Source organism: Photinus pyralis, unplaced genomic scaffold (assembly GCF_008802855.1).
Source record: "Photinus pyralis isolate 1611_PpyrPB1 unplaced genomic scaffold, Ppyr1.3 Ppyr1.4_LG1, whole genome shotgun sequence".
In the NCBI taxonomy this organism is placed as follows: Eukaryota; Metazoa; Arthropoda; class Insecta; order Coleoptera; family Lampyridae; genus Photinus; species Photinus pyralis.
The window spans coordinates 8,545,657-8,564,651 of record NW_022170249.1 but is presented as its reverse complement, the minus strand read 5'-3'; the positions used below and the strand labels follow the sequence as shown (position 1 = coordinate 8,564,651).

Below are 18,995 nucleotides of genomic sequence, written 5' to 3'. Positions count from 1 at the left end.
TTTATTATTGTAAAGATTTTTTCTTAAACACAGCGTTGAAACTGTTGAAAGAAAATACACGCTAGTAAATGAGGTAGCCGAAATACGTAATTAGAAAACACATTCAATTAGATTTGACCAACAATGCCTGCGCTACTATTACAAGACAGATCTCAAAAATATGACAATGACAGCTAAATAAGTGTCTATTGGCGCATTTGAACAGAAGGCGAAACATTTGTCGTTTCGTTAAGCCACCCTATAGATGGATATAGTTTGTAGCACAAATACAAGACAATGAGCATTGTTCTCTTAAAACTGGGAACTATTTTGGCCCATCAGTTCACCAAACCTTTCGCTTACTATCTGACAGAAAAAGCGAAGAGGTCCAGATTGTTTCGGAATTATGTCTGCCTACCTTCGGCACGTAGTAGGTACAAAATGAGTCTACTTTCTCCTTTAGACTTTTATTCTTTTAGTATTCCATTGGGGCGAAGTAAAAGCAAAAATGTGGATGCTAAGTTTAGGAACGGCAGTACAAATTCCGATCAGAAATGAAAAAATGGCAACTGAATTAGGTGCCAATTTGTTTGCAGAAATTATAGTCTTCGGTACCATTTCATCGATAGTTATAAATGAATACGTTCGGTAAGTATACGCACTCAAATAATACTTATATTATATGCATTTATACACCGTACGAGAAATTACATTCGGTATACGTTCTCGTTACTTTGATGTATAGGTATGATATTCTTTTCTAATTATTGATGGCAGATAAGTAACGCTGACGTTACTTTAACTGGACAAGTTCGGTGATTCGGTTTTAAGGTCTGGCGTCACATTTCCACCTTACCTTTTATGATGTTTGCAGGTGAAAGTTTCTACTACTTGTTTAAATGAAAATCTAGCTACACTCTTAAATTTTGCCCATTGATCCTACGACTGGTCTTTAACTCTCTGGTTCGATTCAAATTTATCATTTTACGCACTACAACTACTCTGGAGCTTAGCGCCTCCTTGACTTGGCGTGGCGACCGCGCTTACGAACTGTTTGACTCCGTAGCTACCCGCCTAATAATATTTGCGAGTCCCATAAAGGGCTGCTTTATTTGTTTCGGACCGCGCACCCCAACGGTTTCGCAGTCAAAGACGAAATTTTGATCGTACTGCTTCGCTGCTACAAGCATAAAAAATCAAAAATCTCTTTCTGATTCATCCCTACTTTCTCAATTTTTACAACCACACCTTCAAAATGAATGCTGATGGGTTTCAGCCACCAACAAATTTGAATCAGTCAATTTTTTGCGTTACCTTTGGCTGAGGGGCGCTATCTACTTTCTCACGCAATTAATAGGCAACGACTGCATCCGGCAACCATTGATCAACAAATCGATTACGAAACCATTGACTTAAAAAACCAGCCATATAATAAAACCACCCTGTAATACCCCATAATACTCAACCCCTAAAACCCCCGTAAAAATTTAAATGCGTTCGCGGTTTCCCGTTACAAATTGCGTAAAAGCAAAATTATTATTAAAATAAGTTGTACGTAAATATTTTACTATTACACTTTTTACTTATGTTTCAAATGTTTTCAAATTCAGTTTTTTTAAATTTTCTGTAGATTACAAGATAGTAATATAGATCCGTCCTTATCTTATTATGCTAGTTCGACTATTTAGGTCCAGGTATATCGACTCTCATTTCATAATTTTGCATCCAAAAAACATATTGCAGAAAGACACTCTCCTATTTTTACAGGACCAGAAAGAAAGATGCTAAAAAAGAAGCTAGAAGAAAGCAGATAATTGTGGATTTAAAACAGAAATTAGAAGAACTTTCGACACAAGTACAACATCACCAGGGCCAGTTAGAGGAGTTATTAAAATTGTGTAAGTTTAAGAAAAATGTGCAGTATTATGAAACCCTCTACGCAATCATTTGAGCAAATCACTTTGTCAGTTAGCACTAGTCTGTTAATCAAACCTAATCAGGGCATATAACGGGCGATCAAAAATGAGTTGCTGTCGAGTCGCTTTTGGAAGTTCAAGTTAAGTACGATTTCCCATGTCGTAAACAAAAATTCCAAAGGTAACTCGACAGCAACTCATTTTTGATCGCATTGTATATATTAAACAACTACCACTAGGGGACACCGAACCCAGTATCTGTGTCATTCTGAAAGCTAGACTCCAGTGTAAAATTTTTGGGGTGCCCCAGTCGCCGCACTAAGACACCTCTCGGACAGACCACCAAACAGAAATGTTTTTATAGTTTTATAGAATAGGATAATTTTTATATTCTGTGTGCCAAGTCGAGACTTTTAGAGTCTCCCAGTGACTCTGAAATTGGCAATTGGGGTGCCCCACTCGCCGCCGTCAGAGAAATCTTGAAACAATTGCCTACAACCTTTATACGCTTTCAGATAAATTTAACCAACCTTGGGTACTTATTATATTTCATTTTACAGATCAAGATGGATGAGTATGTAATCAATTCATGGTTATCCAACAAAATTCAAATGCTCATATGTGTATTAACAATATTAAAAATAAAATACAGAGTATAGTTAATTTAAAGTTGTTTGTAAAAACTTTTCGAACGAAATTAAATATTCTTGATTTCCTCCTCTTTCTGATCTTTTCCAAGGATTTCAAGAATTTCATACCTGCATCTTCCCCTATCCCTGTGATTTCTCTGTACTCTTTACTTCTACGTAGATCAATCGCTAAATCCCAGATCCAACTATAGTGTCGAAGTTACGAAAACACACGTCCGTCGTACCTATCGGTGAAATCGTTTTTTTCCGTTACACATGCAACAGGATAGTTAAGAATGTATTACGAAACACCACTAGCAGTTTCGGAAATCTGAGCATTGCACTAATGACATCATTTGGAAACTGGGCTAAAAAAAGGGCTCCACAAAACACATTTTTGGAACTAATGTTAAAGCCTAGTTTGCCTGGCATCCGATGTACGACGTCCGACGATCCGATAGTGTTCCTATTGGTTGAAAATTTTAAAAATGTCAAACGATCGTCGGAGAAGTTAAATCCATCAACATTTTTAAAATTTTCAGCCAATAGGAACACTTTCGGATGGTCGGACTTCGGACATCGGATGTCATGTGAACTAGGCTTAAGTACGTGTGAACAGCTTTGTCCACTGTCCTAGTCTGTTGTCGCCCGAAGCTGAGAGGAAGATGATTCACAACCCAAAACGCACGACTTAATTGACTTCATTTCATATTACTTAAATAATAACCGTTTCAAGAATGTAGATATCGCAGTTTCCAATTTCATAGTTTGCACCAAAACTTCATCTTCCATGCGTTTTGAAACCCCGCCTTCGCCGCCGTTGTTGCCTTCTGCGTCATACCCAGTTTTAATATAATACCGTCTTTGATTCAAATTACGTACGTAACCGTATTATTTTCTGTATTAAAGCTTGTTGCTCCTGCACTTGTACGTACAGATCTTCCAGTTCAGTTTTAAATTGATTAATTTCCTGTCTTCTTCCCGCTTCTTTTTTCGCTTCTTTTTGGGAGGCCCTTTAAATTTGATTATTTTTTAATGTTGCAGTTCACCAAACACCTACTTGTATAATTCATTGATAACTACTCCAGCCCCAATAGAGAAAACGATTAATTCTCCCAGCAAACTCGCCCCTAGTTCTATCATTTTCTGTTCATTAAGTACTGGTATAGTAATAGCTTTACCTAAAGCCAGCATCCACATTTTAGATTTCAGTTCTAACCAATTGTATGCTAAAACATCAATCAGCAAGGTTCTATTGTAGCGCTATTAAGTAGAAAACGTGTAACTGACCTTTGGCGGGAGGTAAACAGATATACCTTTTGAAAATCGGCGATTTTTTTGCTTCAGACGTGATTGCAATAGCTATCGGTCTACTAATTTGTCTAAGGAGTACACCAAAAAGTTTCGCAATGGGAAAGTGCATGTTTCATAGTCCAATTTTAGAACTTCAATCCATGATCGTGATAGACGGACATATGCCAAACGCTTACCTGTCAGTATACTGACATTATATATTATACAGTGTTGGGAATTGCAAACGAAACTGGGCTATATAGACACGACAACTTTCTTCCTGCTCCAAAAGGACCAGAGCGCATGTCAGTTAAAGTAGCAATGCTATTTCACCATGTAATACCTTGTGCCTCCAGTAAAAAGTCTTATGGTGGGTTTATACAATCATTATCATTAGGTACTATATTTACTTCACTATCATTAGAAATAGCCAATAGAAACAAAGGTATGGTTTCGTTGGTTAGTAGTAATGATTGTATAAACCCACAATTACTGTTTAAATGGAAACCCCCTTTCCCGTGATCACCAATATGGATTCTAAACTGAAAATGTAGGTAGAATTAAGTAGAATTTTTCAAGCCGGTAATGTAAAAACTCATCTATGGTGTGCTTGAATTGACAAGATGGCGATGGAATCTTCCCAATAAATTCACCAATCAGGTGAGTAAAAATCAAGAAAAGAGTAAGTCAGAAGTAAGAAGCCCAAAAATCATTATTCAAAGTCAAAAGGTAGTGCGTATAATTTTTGGTATATACCGAAAAAGGCCTTAGAACTCCGCAAACAGTGTCAGCGAAGTATCTAAAGCAAAATAGCAAGAGAAAAATGTTAACAATCTTATACAGTCACATAAATCCTTTTAACGGGTAAACAAAGATGTCGAGTAACCAATATGGCGTATAAAGAGCTGGGTAATTATTTCAAATGAATCTATTTTGAATAGGTAGATATTTAAAATACAAAATACTATTTTGCATTTTGAATAAACTATTTTATGTTTTGTATTTGAAATAGATTTCTCAAGGTTTTTTTTAAATGTTATATTTGAAACATTTCTGATTTCCACTTGTGTTATATTATGCTATTAGGTTTATGATCTCGTTTTCCGGATTTCATAAACTCCAAGAAGAATAAGTTTTACCGAATGTATGTCAGATACGCCACTGCAATTGAATAATTAAACAGTACCAACCTAAAATTTTTTGCGGTAAATTCAAACCAATCCTCGGAATAGGTAAATTACAGATTACTTTACTATATCATTTTAGGCTTATTGATATTGATATTGTAGCCCTACAGGATACATGGAATTAAGAGGTAGATATCCATGCGAATTTTTTTATCTTACAGGATACCCATTTTAAACAAGTTGTTCATTTTACTCACAGATTAAGAGCCTCACTGTGAATATTTAAAAAAACATTTTAAATGACTTCAAAAATGATTCATTCTTCTGTTAATTCCTTTATATAACCGTATTTAAAAATTTGTGTGATACAGAAACGGTAGGTTGAAATAGGTTATCTTCCTCCTTATCACATCCTAATTCCGTTACGTTTAGTTGTGCCTCATTTAAAAAGTGCGCCCTGTATTTCATTGCCGGTAATGCCAACGGAAAAAACCCTAATTATAACCAATACATGTTTTGGGTTATAAACTGAACTTCTAATTTTTGTGTTTTGACTAAATGAACCTTATAATACCTTCAGCACGATGGGTACTGAAATATTAAAATCTTTCGGCGTCTTACAATCAGAATTAGAGCAAGCTAAAAGTAGTCTAAAAGGCGTAGATGAAAATATAAAACGTCTAATAGGAAGAGACCCTTCTGAGATAATCCCTCGACCTGGAATTAAAAGGAATTTACCTATTGAGGAAAGCAACAGGGGGAGACCACGCATTATATCGTTAAACCGCGCGAGGAACTTCAACCATGAAAATGACGAGCCGCTCAATAAACGAAGGCAGTCAGTTTTTAAGAGGTTATCGGAAAGACCCCCACATTACGAAGACGAAATTCTGCAACAGCCACAAAAACAGTTGATTAGCAAAGTTATAGTAACACCACGTGAGGTTCCCAGTCGACAGGATGCCTTAGCAGCCCAAAGCACCGATGAGAAATCCAAAGCGAGAAACCGTAGGATGTTCGGTGCTCTCTTGGGTACTTTGCAAAAGTTTCAACAGGAAGAAACTAAGCTAAAATCAAAGGTGCGTGTAAAGTAGGTTCTGTCACGATACTAATTTCTGTTTATAGGAACAAAAAAGAGCACAAGTAGAGAAAAAGATTGAGGAACACGAAATAAGAGAGAAAGCGGAAATAAAGAAAGAACGACAGGAGTTATTTTTCAACAGAAAGAGAAAACAAGCCGAAATTAAGGTGATCGAGTTAAAAATGACACGCATGCGCGAATATGCGGTGTGGGAAGAGCGGCAGAAACCCAGGAAAAATTTTATTCTCACAAAGGCGAAGCCTCACATTTACTACTTGCCTAGGCGGGTAAATGAAGCAACTAAGACCCTTTTAGAAAAAAGCAAAGTCGATGTTGAGAGTAAGTGACCATGTACTTTATTAAATCTTAATTGTGTGTATATTTTTAGAAATTATCGAGAAACGTCGGTCGGAGATTTCTACAGAATTACAACATATAGAAGACCGAATGAGGAGAAACTTTGAACAGAAACGAATTAGTAAAGAAGTTGCACATGAAAATGAAGAGGGTGAACCTGACTCCGATCAAAAAGACGTTAATGCTGATGACGAAAATGATTCACAAATTGAAGGTGTGGTGAATGAAAGCTCAAACATTTCTGAGAACGGTGTATTGGAGGAGTCTGCGGAAAATGCGGATCTGATTACAGATCATGAGAACATGGTTGATAGTGTTAGTACATTGCCAGCTGATGTAAACGACGAGACCACTGTAAATAGTATGGAAACGGAGGAAATAAATAACGACGATTCTAAAATGGAGGAGCAAAAGCCAGTTGAAACCGAGGATCAGTCGTTTAACGGGGAGAATAGTTCAAAAGGTGACAGTGATTGAGTGGGTATATATCTGGACATCGATTTTTAGTTAAGATTTAATATTGTTAATGTGTGAAATAAAAAGAACTATGGATAAATGTAAATACTGAAATACAGAAACTGCTAGAAAACCTTTTTCCAGATTTTGCTAATGTAAGCAAATTTGCTGTTTATTGTATATATATTTATAATTAGTATTCACTTATCTTGTTAAGTGCGAATGTGGCTGATTTTTTAAAAAATATATTAAATATGGAGCAAATGTACGTTTTTAGTTTTGCAGTGTATCAAAAAAAACCTATATTGTTCTGATCTCTGCAACATGTAGTTCAGATGGTTGGCGATTATCTTGACTATCTGTAATAACTTACAAAGAAAACTAAATTTGAAATGGTTATAAACCTAAAATACATGCAAAATAACTGACTAAATAAAGTTATAATTAATATTCTTAATAACTAAATCATTACTTCACTGCTATCTATACAGACAGTGCTATACACTATATTAAGAAGTAGACATTGATTATACATAGTGTGTATAATCAATGACATAGAGATTTATGTGTATTGTGTTTCCCTATGTCTACTTGCAAATGACAAAATCTTTTCTGAAGAGCTCCTAATTTTATGCAAACAAATAAACATCTTTAATTTGAATATTGTTGCTTTGCGTTCCGTATTTTTATTTTCGTTCATGTGCGATGTATTCAACTGAAAAAAAAGTTGATGTTGTCAATTGGTATAGTGCCGGAACAGTTTAAGGAGCGCAAAAGGTTTATTTTCTGTTAAGCGAAAATAACAATATTCAAACTAATTAATATGACAGCCAGATGTTTATTTGTTTTAAAAAGTTATTTTGGATGTATAAAATTAGGCGCCCTTCAGAAGAGATTTTGTCTTAAAAGTAGACATAGGGAAAATACATACAAATCCCTATGTCTACTGCTTAATAAATATCATTGTATATGCGTGTGGGGTACGCATCCATCAGACGCGTACCCGGGTACCGGATAGGAGGGAAGACACATGAATGATTGTAAAGTGACTTCTGGGAATTGTAAAGAAGATGATTCAAACAAACCCTTTCTGGGCTCCTGGCCAGAAAGGACCAACAAGCCGAATCCTCAAAAAGGGTTCCACAATGGGGCAGACTCGTGGAAAAAGGGAACGGCTCCAACTCAGGGCTTTTTTCAAGGACTGGCGCACAAAAGGCGCTGGCCAGGAAGCGTCGGCTAGAGAGTAAAACCTCAGGTCCAGGTAGCCCTGCGCCAAAACCTTAAAGCTGTGTCTGGGTCGTTGGCTGAGGGGGGCAACAGGACGAGAAGCACTACTAGGTCGCCCGAGAAGAAACCTAAAGGTTCTGGACCACCCAAAGTTTGCGGGTGTACCACGTACTTATAGGAAAGACCTAGGGAAAGTCTCTGCGACGGGGCTGAGGTAAATCATTGTGGCCGAATGCGAGGACCAGTAGACCTTGGACTCGTTGGAGAGAACTTTCCGTCTTATTAATGGGATGGCGCTGAAAGTTCAGAGGCACGTTTCTAAATGGTAACCAAAGTGATGGCTGTATTATACCACAGATATCGTATATCTATGATTATACGGAATCCTGGATAACACGGCTACGAACTTGAAGCGCCTTCGGAGGCAAAATCCTGGTATCAGGACGAGCCTATGGAGGGCGTTCATCCGCAGGGCGAGGAGCTCGGTTGGGTCAGCGGCAGAACTTTCAAGCGCACACGGGGGTCTCGCACGTCACTTTGGAGACGAAATCTAGTGCTCTGGCTGCACCTGGTAAGGAAGAGGGTTCCACCAAAGCAGCGGGACCAAGATAGACGAAGGGGATTGAACCCTTCAGTATCGACTTTGAAGGGGCGTCGGGATTACTATCGGCGCCCTCAGAGGTCGAGAAAGATGTCGACGAGCGTTTGCATCGTGCTCTTTTTCCCCTCGCGAGCACTTTCTCCACTTCTGGGCGTTTTTTTCCGCTCCCGAGGGCATTTTCCGCTCGAGAGTTTTTTTTCCTGCTCCCCAGCGTTTTGTCCACTCATGATCGCCTTTTCCGCACCTTTCGCTTTGCAAAACAGTTCGATGCTGCGAGCACTTTTTAGACAATTAGAGTGCTCGTCGCTACTAGGTAGCGTATATCGGCAAAGGTACTCTTTGGTATCGGCAACAGTTGTGGTCTTATGTCACGTTCATATATTTGGTCACGATCCCTATACTCTGACATGTGCAGCGGTACTAAAAATGGTTGACTGCTCCGTACCTTTAAATATATAGCAACGTAATTATAAGACGTATCGGTAACTGTTCCACAACATTTGTGTCTTATGAATGCGCCTATTAGCCCCATGGCGACAAGTATGTGGAACCGGAGAGCAACGGGCTCTTGAACCTAGTTGCGAAAGAAACGGGGTAGGCACAATGAGCATTTGATTTGCTGAAGTGCCACCTCGTCGGCCTCCCCTGTGACTTGAATAGAAGATCAGGGAGGTAAAATAAGTAACGAGTAAAATAATACCAACTAAAATAAAATATTAAATAACGGGAACGATACGAAAAAGTTTAGACTCTATGGGTGATTTTTGTTTACACATTTTTAGCGCATTTTTTCAGAATTACAAAAATGTGCTATTGTTTGCGTTTTGTCCGTCAGTCCGTCAGGACCCACTTCTAGGGGAATTTGGTCCTAGAGTCTTGGAATTTTTTGCAGTAGGTAGCCTATACCATTGTTTAAAAAGTATTTAAACAATGCCTATACCTTGAAGGTGTGCAAGGCGGCCATCAAATTTCGATGTCTAAAAGCCCCCCCCCCCTCCCCCCGAATTATTTCCTGAGATACTGTTTTTGAAAGTAAAACGTGCATAACTTTTACATACGACAACCAATTGGTCTCAGATTTTCCATATGCAGTGGTGCCAAGTTAAACTTTAGAAAATGGGTGGGTGGGGGGGGGTTAATTTTATCTCTCATTGTATTCTAATTAAAGGTCTCAATGAAAGGAATCGTTTTCTACTAACTATAGTGCCCTTCTTTCTCTCTTCTTATCAAAGTATGGGGCGAGGGAAAGGAGAGCGGGGAGAGTGGAACTAGTTTTATCCTTCATGGTACTGTAATGTGTCTAAAGGTGTCTCAACGAAAGGAATTAATTTCGACCAACCATAGCCCCTTCTCCTATGACCTCTTATCGTGATCGGGTATATTCCCTTACACCTCAAGAACGGATTGTCGGGAGAGGGTACTCACAAATGGCGATTGAGACGTCTGCAAGAAATATATCCATTGGTGATGTCAAAACAAAGTTCGGTACAATTTCTACCTACTTGTTTGATTTTTAAAGGCATTACTATTCCAAGTCATTCTATGCCAAAAAACAGTAAATAGAAAAAAATAATTCGTGTAGTTCTAATTTGGTTGAAGGTTCCCTGATAAAGTCCCGAGCGATGCCGCCGGAGGGGGGGGGGGGGTTAAAGGGACTTTTTGCAGTTTTTCGGTTTTATTTCGAAAATGGGGGGGCGTAGTAAAAAATTGATCAAAATTGAAAGCTCATACAATTTTCTACGACTTTGTTTCTATACTTTTTTTTCAAAAAACGCATCGTTTTCCAGCTACGGGCTCTTGAAGGTGAGAAATTTTCAAAGAACCCACGTTTTCGATCGAACTTTTCTTCGAGCTCATTTTCTCATTAGGTACCTGTTCACTTTTAACGTATAAGGGAATGGTTGTAGGGAATCTAATTTCCTTCAAGAATCATTTACATGTGTGGTGTAACATGCTTTGACAGTTCGACTTTACGTACAACAAAAATGAAGTGAGATTTCATGAGCGAAATGTCCAATTCAGATGTACGTATGTACAATTCCTCTCCGCGATGATCGTCTACGTCCTCTTCATCTTCTTCCAGGATTGGTGTGCAAAACTGTACCTTCAACCCCCTTCCCTCCCCCCGGCGGCACCGAAATCGTTCGGGACTTTATTACACAACCATCAGGGGACCTTCAACCACACATTACCGAAAAAATTGGAACTGCAAGAATGATTTTTTGTATATTTCCTAGAATTACTGGACTAGGTATACGGCATTTTCTAGACAGTGTGCGCCAAGGGAATGGAATAATCCTCCTCCTGCAAGTTTAACCAGCCCTTATATAAAATATTGCTTAACAATTTTTACCCATAGGAAGTGATTAGATGTTCAATTTAATTTAGTGGAAGAAACTACACATTATCCATTATAGTCAGGGGTGAGATTCTGCTAACACAAAAACTCTTCGGTTTAGAATCTATGTGCGATATATTTGTTGCGATTCACTAGTGATCACACATTTTTTTTTGTTAAAGTTTGACTGGACCAGCAAGGTCATGTAATTTTCCATTCAGTTTTTACAAAAGATTTTATTGCACCAAAGATGAGTCATACTTACCTATCCTTTTCGTGTTAAAGTAGTGTGAAGTTAACAGATTAAGTACACTTTACACCTTTAAAACCTAATAACACTTTAAAAGCTATTTGGAGGAATGCCTATAATCAATAAAATAAAGGGCGTTTCACTTAAAAAAAGTTGATGCTGTCATAACTCAAAATGACGCCATCATTTCACTTCACTCTGAATATCATCCCATTTAAAATGTCATTCCCTGACGATTACCCGTAAGAAACTATAGTTGGAATATAGAGGTAGGTACCTAATTTCCAACATTTTTTCTCGGCTACTTAGTACTTAAAGCCCAAATGTTGCAGGTATTACAGGTGCGTGCCACCCGATATAAGTACCTAGAGTTTTATTGTATATTTTCCCTTCCTCGGTTTAGAAACAGTGAAATAAACTAATCGGAATTAAATTTGGTACACAAATTCCTCGACAAATTCTTAGATATAAAAGAAAGAGCTGAAAAGCTTTTAGGGAGAACGCGTATGCGCAGGTGTAGTCTAGGTGGCAGTACCTACAATGGTAAGATTTGTTGTATATACTGCGCATGCCGAATGACATGTAGACACCTCGTGGGGTTACTGCCAAAACAAGATAACTCAATTTTTTTTATAATTTGAGTTAAGTACACTACTAATTTCAGAATAGTGCAAATTATATACTACCAAAAGGAGATAGCTCCAAAGCAAGTCTAAATTGTGTTTACACATGCGCCGAATTAAGATAACTCCATTATAGTAATAAAGAGTACAGCAAGAACCAGTCAAATGCAGTTCAGTAACCATCTAGTCTGCAAAAAGAACGTATGCGGTATGTGTCACTTATCCTACTTTGCCTGTTTAACTTTGTTCCATTTTGTTACAAAGTTGACTGCCTAAACAAATTATATACCACTTATCCTATTTTCGCTGTTGCAAATATATGTCCATAACCGATAACTGCCACTTATCTTATTTTAACTGTACCAGTATACACCTATTCAAACTACCTTCTGACCTCACTTGTCTTGTTTTGGTTGTAATAGTACTTACGAACATGTGCTCAACATAACCTGCATACGGCGGTGTTTCGGCTTAAATTTAGTGGTGTATAGTGAGTTTTTTTTTAAATTGCTAGCGTTCAATTCCAAAGAGTTTCATTATTACTTTAAGTCGTTGCCTTAGGCAAAGTGTGCCAAAGACACAATCCCAAAACCTGGTTTAGAAGACACTGATCCAGAGGATTTGGAGATAGATGACGCGGAAGAAAATTAAATTGATGTTTTTTACGTATACCTAATTTTCATTAATAGTTTTATTTTATTGTTTGTGTTTTGCATTAAAAATAGTTCCTTCTAAATTGGTGTACTCTTTTGGTTAACTCCTGAATGATTCTTAGGCAACCTGCAAAAATAAGATAAGTGCCCATTTTTTTTAAATAATTTTGTTTATCAAATTGTTTCTTCAGTTGATAAATACAAATAATAACATATCATTACAATTTATTTTTATTATAGCATATGCATGCTTGAATACTACTTTAATAATGATTCGCTGATTTATCCTGCGCATAATAAGTTACAAATCCACTTTACTCAAAACTTCAAACAAGTGACTTATCTTGTTTTGGCAGTAACCCCACGACCTATAACACATATATTCTTCTCTTATATATATGATATTAAGGCTCCTCTGTAGTCAATCCGCCATATTGGAAAAATAGCTAAACTTTCTTATCAAATGCTGCTTTTGTAGTTGCAGTCTAACAAATTCTCGATAGTGGATATTCTTTGCAATGATGAAAAGAACGGCGGTACTTAAAGAAAGTTGAAATATCGGTCTTAGTTTTTTAGGAAGATCGATGAATAGAAAAATCGTTTTTCGTAAATAACAGCCGTTGTAATGGAAGTAGAAAAACCTACAGCACCAATTTGGAAATCCGACAGAATTTCCTACGGCGGTACTTAAAGATATTATTTCCACCTATTATGATAATGCATATATTTAAAAAAAATATGTATCGCGATCTTTAGAAAAAAATCAAAACGCTAACGTAAGGATAGGCAACTCATATTGCACTATAACTCCTGAGGCGACAACTCATTACCTACTTGAAAGGGAAAACAAAAGAAACTACCTGGTATTATCCTGCACATTGTTACGCCGTTCCTAATGATATGGATTAGATAAATTACTATATAATTAGCTAATGTTCATGAATGCTGTTGATTTGTGAATCATAATGTCACATATTCCCAAGACGAAAAGTGTACTAAATGCATATTTATTGTAGGTACATTGGAAATAATTTTTGATTTCTAAAACCTTTTTCATTCTATCAGGATGCTTCAAGAAATTTGTTTAGGAAGGTATCAAATAGTAGCCCAATTTTTAGCTAAACCCCTAGGCGGAATACGACTGTACCAGTAATTAGAAACATTTTTGCCGCATATTTGTTCTTGTGTAGAAATGTGGCACCGTTTTGATTTTTTGGACTAACGCATGACCACCACACAAGCGGGTAGCACAGTATCACAATTCGCAAACACTACTACTGAGTCGAAACTTAGAGAGGCAAGTGCTACTTATTTTTTCAATATGATCAGATATCAGGAATATCCGCTTATCAAAAAATAAAGGAACGACAAATTTCGATTTTTACAAATAAATTGGTGAGAAAGTTGCGCCCAATAGTTTTCACATTCTGAGCCTACCATTTCAAAGAAATTCGATTCCACTTTGTTAATTTTAACTTACAAAAAAATGTTCCAATTCCCCTTTTTAGCTAAATTTCTAAGCGGGATACGATAACTAATAGGCGACACTGACAAATTTATTTTAAAAAAGTGTCATTGTTTTGCTCATGTCAAGTCAAGGTAGTGAGACATCACGAAAATGAATATTTGTATCAAAACATGGGTGAAATTTTGGGTTTTCCCGGTAATTAGAAGTGGGTTAAAAAATTCTCCCACTTTTAAAAAATTTCAACTATTTATTTTTTCCGTTTGAGAATATGATGCAATCCCGTAAACTTCACATCAACTTAGCGAATATGAACTGATATCATCTCGGATCTTGCCTCTCAGAAAATAGAGGATCAACCGCGGAATCAACAAATTTTACAACTGAATTCTCAATTTAGGACAAAAAAGCGAAGTCATCTTGCTGCACATAAGATGTTCGGAAAAAATCTACATGAGTTGTGCATAAATATAAATAAGTATAACCACAGATAAATAAAGCTCCGTTTATCTGTGGTATAACTATGTACAATTATTATTTTTTGAAAAGATAAGAAGATAGAGAGAGATTTATTTTAGGTTCTACCATACCTAAATCCTATGTGAATTCATTCATGCACATGTCTATCTAATAACTATAAACATCTATAAATCAGTAAAATTAATTAGAAAAACTCACAGGAAATAAAGGGTTAATTAAAAATGTTAACAAACAATGCTAATCTGGTCCACTAATGACCTAAGAACCAGGTAATTTACAGAATGTGTCATTATAGAAAAATGCAGTAAATGCATTGAATAAGTAATTTACTCAATAGTAACAGAAATAGGCATTTGTGCATCTCCATTCAAATATTGTACAGCTTTTCGCTAAACTTGTTTACATAATATTAGTCCTTGACCATTATACATGGTCTATTGTGTTTAACAATAAATGAAGAGAATATGCAAAACTGGAAAGGATAGAGATACATCGTTGGTCTCACTCAAGGGTACATCGTCTAGAGATGTGTATTGTTGGTGGTCTAACCAATTGCAATAACATTGAAATACAAATTGACTACAGAGGAGCCCTAATACGTTTCCAAATGGCCATCAAATAACAGGCTGAAATTTAAGTGTACTTTTTTAAAATTTTATTAAAACGATTCTCAATCTTATTGCCCCTTGTTGAACAACGATTAGACGGTGCCATTCGATCCCTAGAACGTCCATTATTATTAAACGCGCCCGAAGCACAGCTTAAACTTGATGTGGAACCGCGATTTTTAGAGGAAGGGGATGATCCTCTACTTCGTATTTGGGACTCTGACGCACTATAGTTATTCCAAAATTCTTTCTTACTGGACGCCGAGCTGCTTCGACTTTGAGGTTGGAGTTTCGACGGCCTGAGAAAGTAATTGGGAAACAACTAGCACTGTACACAACCAATCGTACCTTCTATTGCTATCAAATGGCTTGTCTTGGCGTATAAGTCTTGGAGAAGCAGATCTTGATCTTTGAGTTGCCTTTGTGATATTTCTCCTACACTCCATCGTATCGTATACATTGGGCGTTTTCTTGATTTTTTTATTAGTCTGGTTATTTTTAACGGGGCTGTAACTTTTACATACAGATAAACTAGCCAATATTTATATATTTACATTTGCATTTTGCATCTCAGTGCCCTTTCAGATTTCCTGCATCGTTCTAACTCGTCAGCTAACATCATCTTATCTGACTGCAACTTTTGTACTAATCTATGATGAGAGTGTCTTTCGAATTGGACGCTTTTCTCCAATTGTATGATGGCGTTTTGTAATTCTTGTACTTGACTTCTAGGATTTCTACTCAGAAGCCTTGCTAACCTTTTTACTTCGCCAGTGAGATGATTGTTCTCTATCGTCAGTTCATCTATTCTGAGTAAATTGAAGATGTCGAGATGAGCTTGGTAACCTACTTACCGTCTTTCCAGAGTTTTTGTGTGTCTGCGTTCATTGTGATCGTTTTTCGTACAAAGAGCTTCTTCTGCACGCTTTAATTTCGCCTCCAACTTTCGTACAGTCGCTTGCAAAATTGCTGGATCAGGAAGACCGCAATATTCTAGCGGAATTGGATATTTTATTCTAAAATTTAAAATTACTTCCCAATTTGCGCGTTTACTGCTCACTACTTGTCAAATTCAACTGAGTACGTTACAATGAGATATCGGCGATTATTACTGTTCATATTCACTCTGGAGGAGCTCTTAACTTTGCGTACTCGCATCGATTCTAGATCTTCGTAAGTCAGAAGATCTAATGATATACATTCGGTCGTCTAAAAACTGTTATACGAATAACAAGTTTAAAATAGTTTGCTCACCTTCAATAAGCCAGATTTTAACATAGTTGTAAATATTTCAAATTGCTTAAAATTTCCAGTTTTACGTGTTAAATCTTCGATGTCTGAAGAGAGAAATTGCACAAAGAGATCAACAAAACTAATACATACATGCTACGTCATATGAACATTCCCATTCTTCACCAGTTTGTTTATCCGTTAGAACGAGTTCTAAGCAATTGGCACTGTTTAATTTCATTAAATATTGTCGTTGGTGAAAAGTGTAGGTTGTTATTAGGATGTTTTCCGACATTAAAGAAGATATAATTATTATAAAAATAATTTTATGACGTGTAAATGTCAAATTTGTTGTAGGTAACCAGACAAGGTTGTAAAATAATTTGAGCCCAAATGATTCGCATCCTGACAGTTGGCACTCGGAAATTTAGCACTCCACTATTCATATCGGGACAATACTACTCCATGGACATTGGACAGTTTCACACTCGCGTAATGAGCATGCAACGGATGTTACAAATTTGACTTCTTCTCCATTCTGGTTAACCTTTCTATATTTTAATTAAATTGGGTGCGGTTCTTGATATGTTAATATGTAAATGTAACTATATATTAATATGCCTCAGCTGGCCGTCGGTTAATAATCCTCTTCTGGTCTTTTAAGGAAAAGGTAAAGGGATAATGGTAACTCAATAATCTTTATTAAATTACGAAACGGTTCTTTTCTTTAAGGTACTTCTATTAATATAATGTTAGTAAATGGGGGGTTTAAGGAAAAACAATTCTGTAAAGTAAATGGTTAAACCACGCTTCGCATTGATAGGAAATATTCTACTTTATTTATAAATGAAGCAAACTCAATGTATATTGAATCACCGTCAGGTGCTAAAAGAAAATTAATTGTATTTTATAAACAACCTGTACAATAAAAAATAAAGCGAACTGCGATACGTTAATATGTTAAGAATTTCCAGGCGCGAGTCTAAAACAATTGGGGTCCACAAAAACACCAACTGCAAATGCAGATCGTAAGTAGGTAGTTAAATCGCCTTTATAGTATCTACAATTTATATCGTTGAAATAAAATGGCTACGATGCTATCTCATAAAACACAATAAGGCAAGGGGTAATACTATGATGATGAATGGCTAAAAAACGACGACGCAATAGAACCGTAATTGTTTATAAATACCATTATTGTTTATGCACCAGGAGTTCTCTAGGTAGCACTTGTAACTGAGGCGGGTTTTAGAATTTCTGCTGTGGGAGCAAGTCACGTTTGTCACGGTATCAGCGCATGCGTTCCGGCATAGAAGAAACACAATTCCTCTATGGTTCCGGTTAGCGGATTCGTAATCACTTATCATCGAAATCGCTGATCTCGTCTTCTGGTTCAATCATAGCAGCATTACCTTCGGCATCGAGAACAAGGTCTTCCTGTCCGATCTCATTAATTATTTAATTAAATGACCATATGATGACATACCCCTACGAATAGGCAACACACCTTACAGCGAGCGGGTTTTTTTTGGCAGAAAATTATGAAACCGTGGTAGTGACCACTGAGTGATCAGCATTGTTGAAAGCAGGTGTCAGCATGGTGTTCTATGTGTTCGCTATTTTTTCAGGTATTATCAAGGTAGCACTTGGTTTGTTTCTTTTGTTTCATATGAACTATTTTCCATTCAATTTCTAAATTTCAGGTCTTCATTTTTTACAATTTTAACATTTATTGCTGAAGGACAACGAATATTGCTTTTTTGTACTCCGTGGACAAAATGAATGTGATTTGTCTTCCATTTAAGGCACTAAAGTGTCACTTTTTCTTCCGAACGCGACGTCGGACAAAAAGTGACAGATGACATCTGAAATGTCAAACACAATTTCATGATTAATGGTTACCTTTATACGTACATTTTGGTTTATACACCATATTTTATACGTATTATACACGTTTCTTTGTATCTTTTTGAATTTAGGAGGAAGTAGTCTCCTCATAGCTCGTTCTGCACAGTGTTAAACGATCATTTCTCGCCGTTATTTTGAAGGAGGATCTGACAAGGTATCCTACAATCAAACAATTTTTTAGCTCCAATATGGCGGATTATGATAACCTGTCGGCACTGTCCTAATACAGTTACTGTAGCGTCGTAAAGTTGCCCTGTATAGTTCTGTTAACAGTTTATATCGTAGAGAAAGCACCTAATACAGTTTCGATCTTTTGGCTTTTGTACCTTTCTCAACTACTGCAGGCTGCAACTTTTGTGCCTTAGCAATACGAGAAGAGGCGTTCCTCTAATCAACTTTTGTTCTGTTTAGTATGCAGACCGGCATATGTCACTTCCATCACGCTTTTGATAATTTGTGCATTTGTAATTATATGTTTGTCATTGTAAAATTTGGAATGTTGGATTTGTATGTGTTATTTTTCTTGCTGGTTCTTTCGTTCTGCTTTTTGGTTTGCTTAGTTTTACTCAATTCTCTTCCCGATTGTGTCTCACGACACAAAGAACAGACCATAATATAACACAACATATAGGGGTTCTATTCGTAACCTTGTCCCAGCCAACTGCAACCAAGATTTGAACTAGGATTTGAAAGTGTTGCGAAATGTCTCTCATTTTTAAATTTAGATTGCGCTGTTTGTAATTCTTCCCCGAAGTTTCCAACTCTAAGTATAAG

At 36.8% G+C, this 18,995-nt stretch overlaps 4 protein-coding genes across 4 annotated transcripts; 2 read left to right on the top strand and 2 right to left on the bottom strand.

Moving 5' to 3' along the window:
• The first annotated feature begins 182 nt into the window (after positions 1–182).
• LOC116171110 (putative OPA3-like protein CG13603) lies at positions 183–2,529 on the top strand. Its single transcript, XM_031487793.1, has 4 exons — positions 183–409; positions 459–627; positions 1,747–1,877; positions 2,456–2,529. The coding sequence occupies exons 1-4, from the start codon at positions 277–279 to the stop codon at positions 2,467–2,469; spliced, it is 447 nt and encodes a 148-aa protein (XP_031343653.1). The 5' UTR covers positions 183–276; the 3' UTR covers positions 2,470–2,529.
• A 453-nt stretch (positions 2,530–2,982) lies between these two features.
• Positions 2,983–3,917, bottom strand: LOC116171102 (putative OPA3-like protein CG13603). Its single transcript, XM_031487783.1, has 4 exons — positions 3,815–3,917; positions 3,585–3,753; positions 3,407–3,537; positions 2,983–3,354 (listed from the first exon to the last, which is right to left on the bottom strand). The coding sequence occupies exons 2-4, from the start codon at positions 3,722–3,724 to the stop codon at positions 3,236–3,238; spliced, it is 390 nt and encodes a 129-aa protein (XP_031343643.1). The 5' UTR covers positions 3,725–3,753; positions 3,815–3,917; the 3' UTR covers positions 2,983–3,235.
• Positions 3,918–5,389: 1,472 nt separating this feature from the next.
• LOC116171097 (pinin-like) lies at positions 5,390–7,106 on the top strand. Its single transcript, XM_031487768.1, has 3 exons — positions 5,390–6,023; positions 6,070–6,364; positions 6,414–7,106. The coding sequence occupies exons 1-3, from the start codon at positions 5,529–5,531 to the stop codon at positions 6,857–6,859; spliced, it is 1,236 nt and encodes a 411-aa protein (XP_031343628.1). The 5' UTR covers positions 5,390–5,528; the 3' UTR covers positions 6,860–7,106.
• An 8,016-nt stretch (positions 7,107–15,122) lies between these two features.
• Positions 15,123–17,042, bottom strand: LOC116171405 (coiled-coil domain-containing protein 61-like). Its single transcript, XM_031488275.1, has 8 exons — positions 16,467–17,042; positions 16,338–16,420; positions 16,147–16,292; positions 15,938–16,099; positions 15,638–15,892; positions 15,432–15,590; positions 15,255–15,382; positions 15,123–15,196 (listed from the first exon to the last, which is right to left on the bottom strand). Exons 1-8 carry the CDS (start codon positions 16,606–16,608, stop codon positions 15,123–15,125), a joined length of 1,149 nt encoding a protein of 382 aa, XP_031344135.1. The 5' UTR covers positions 16,609–17,042.
• Between the last annotated feature and the right edge of the window lie 1,953 nt (positions 17,043–18,995).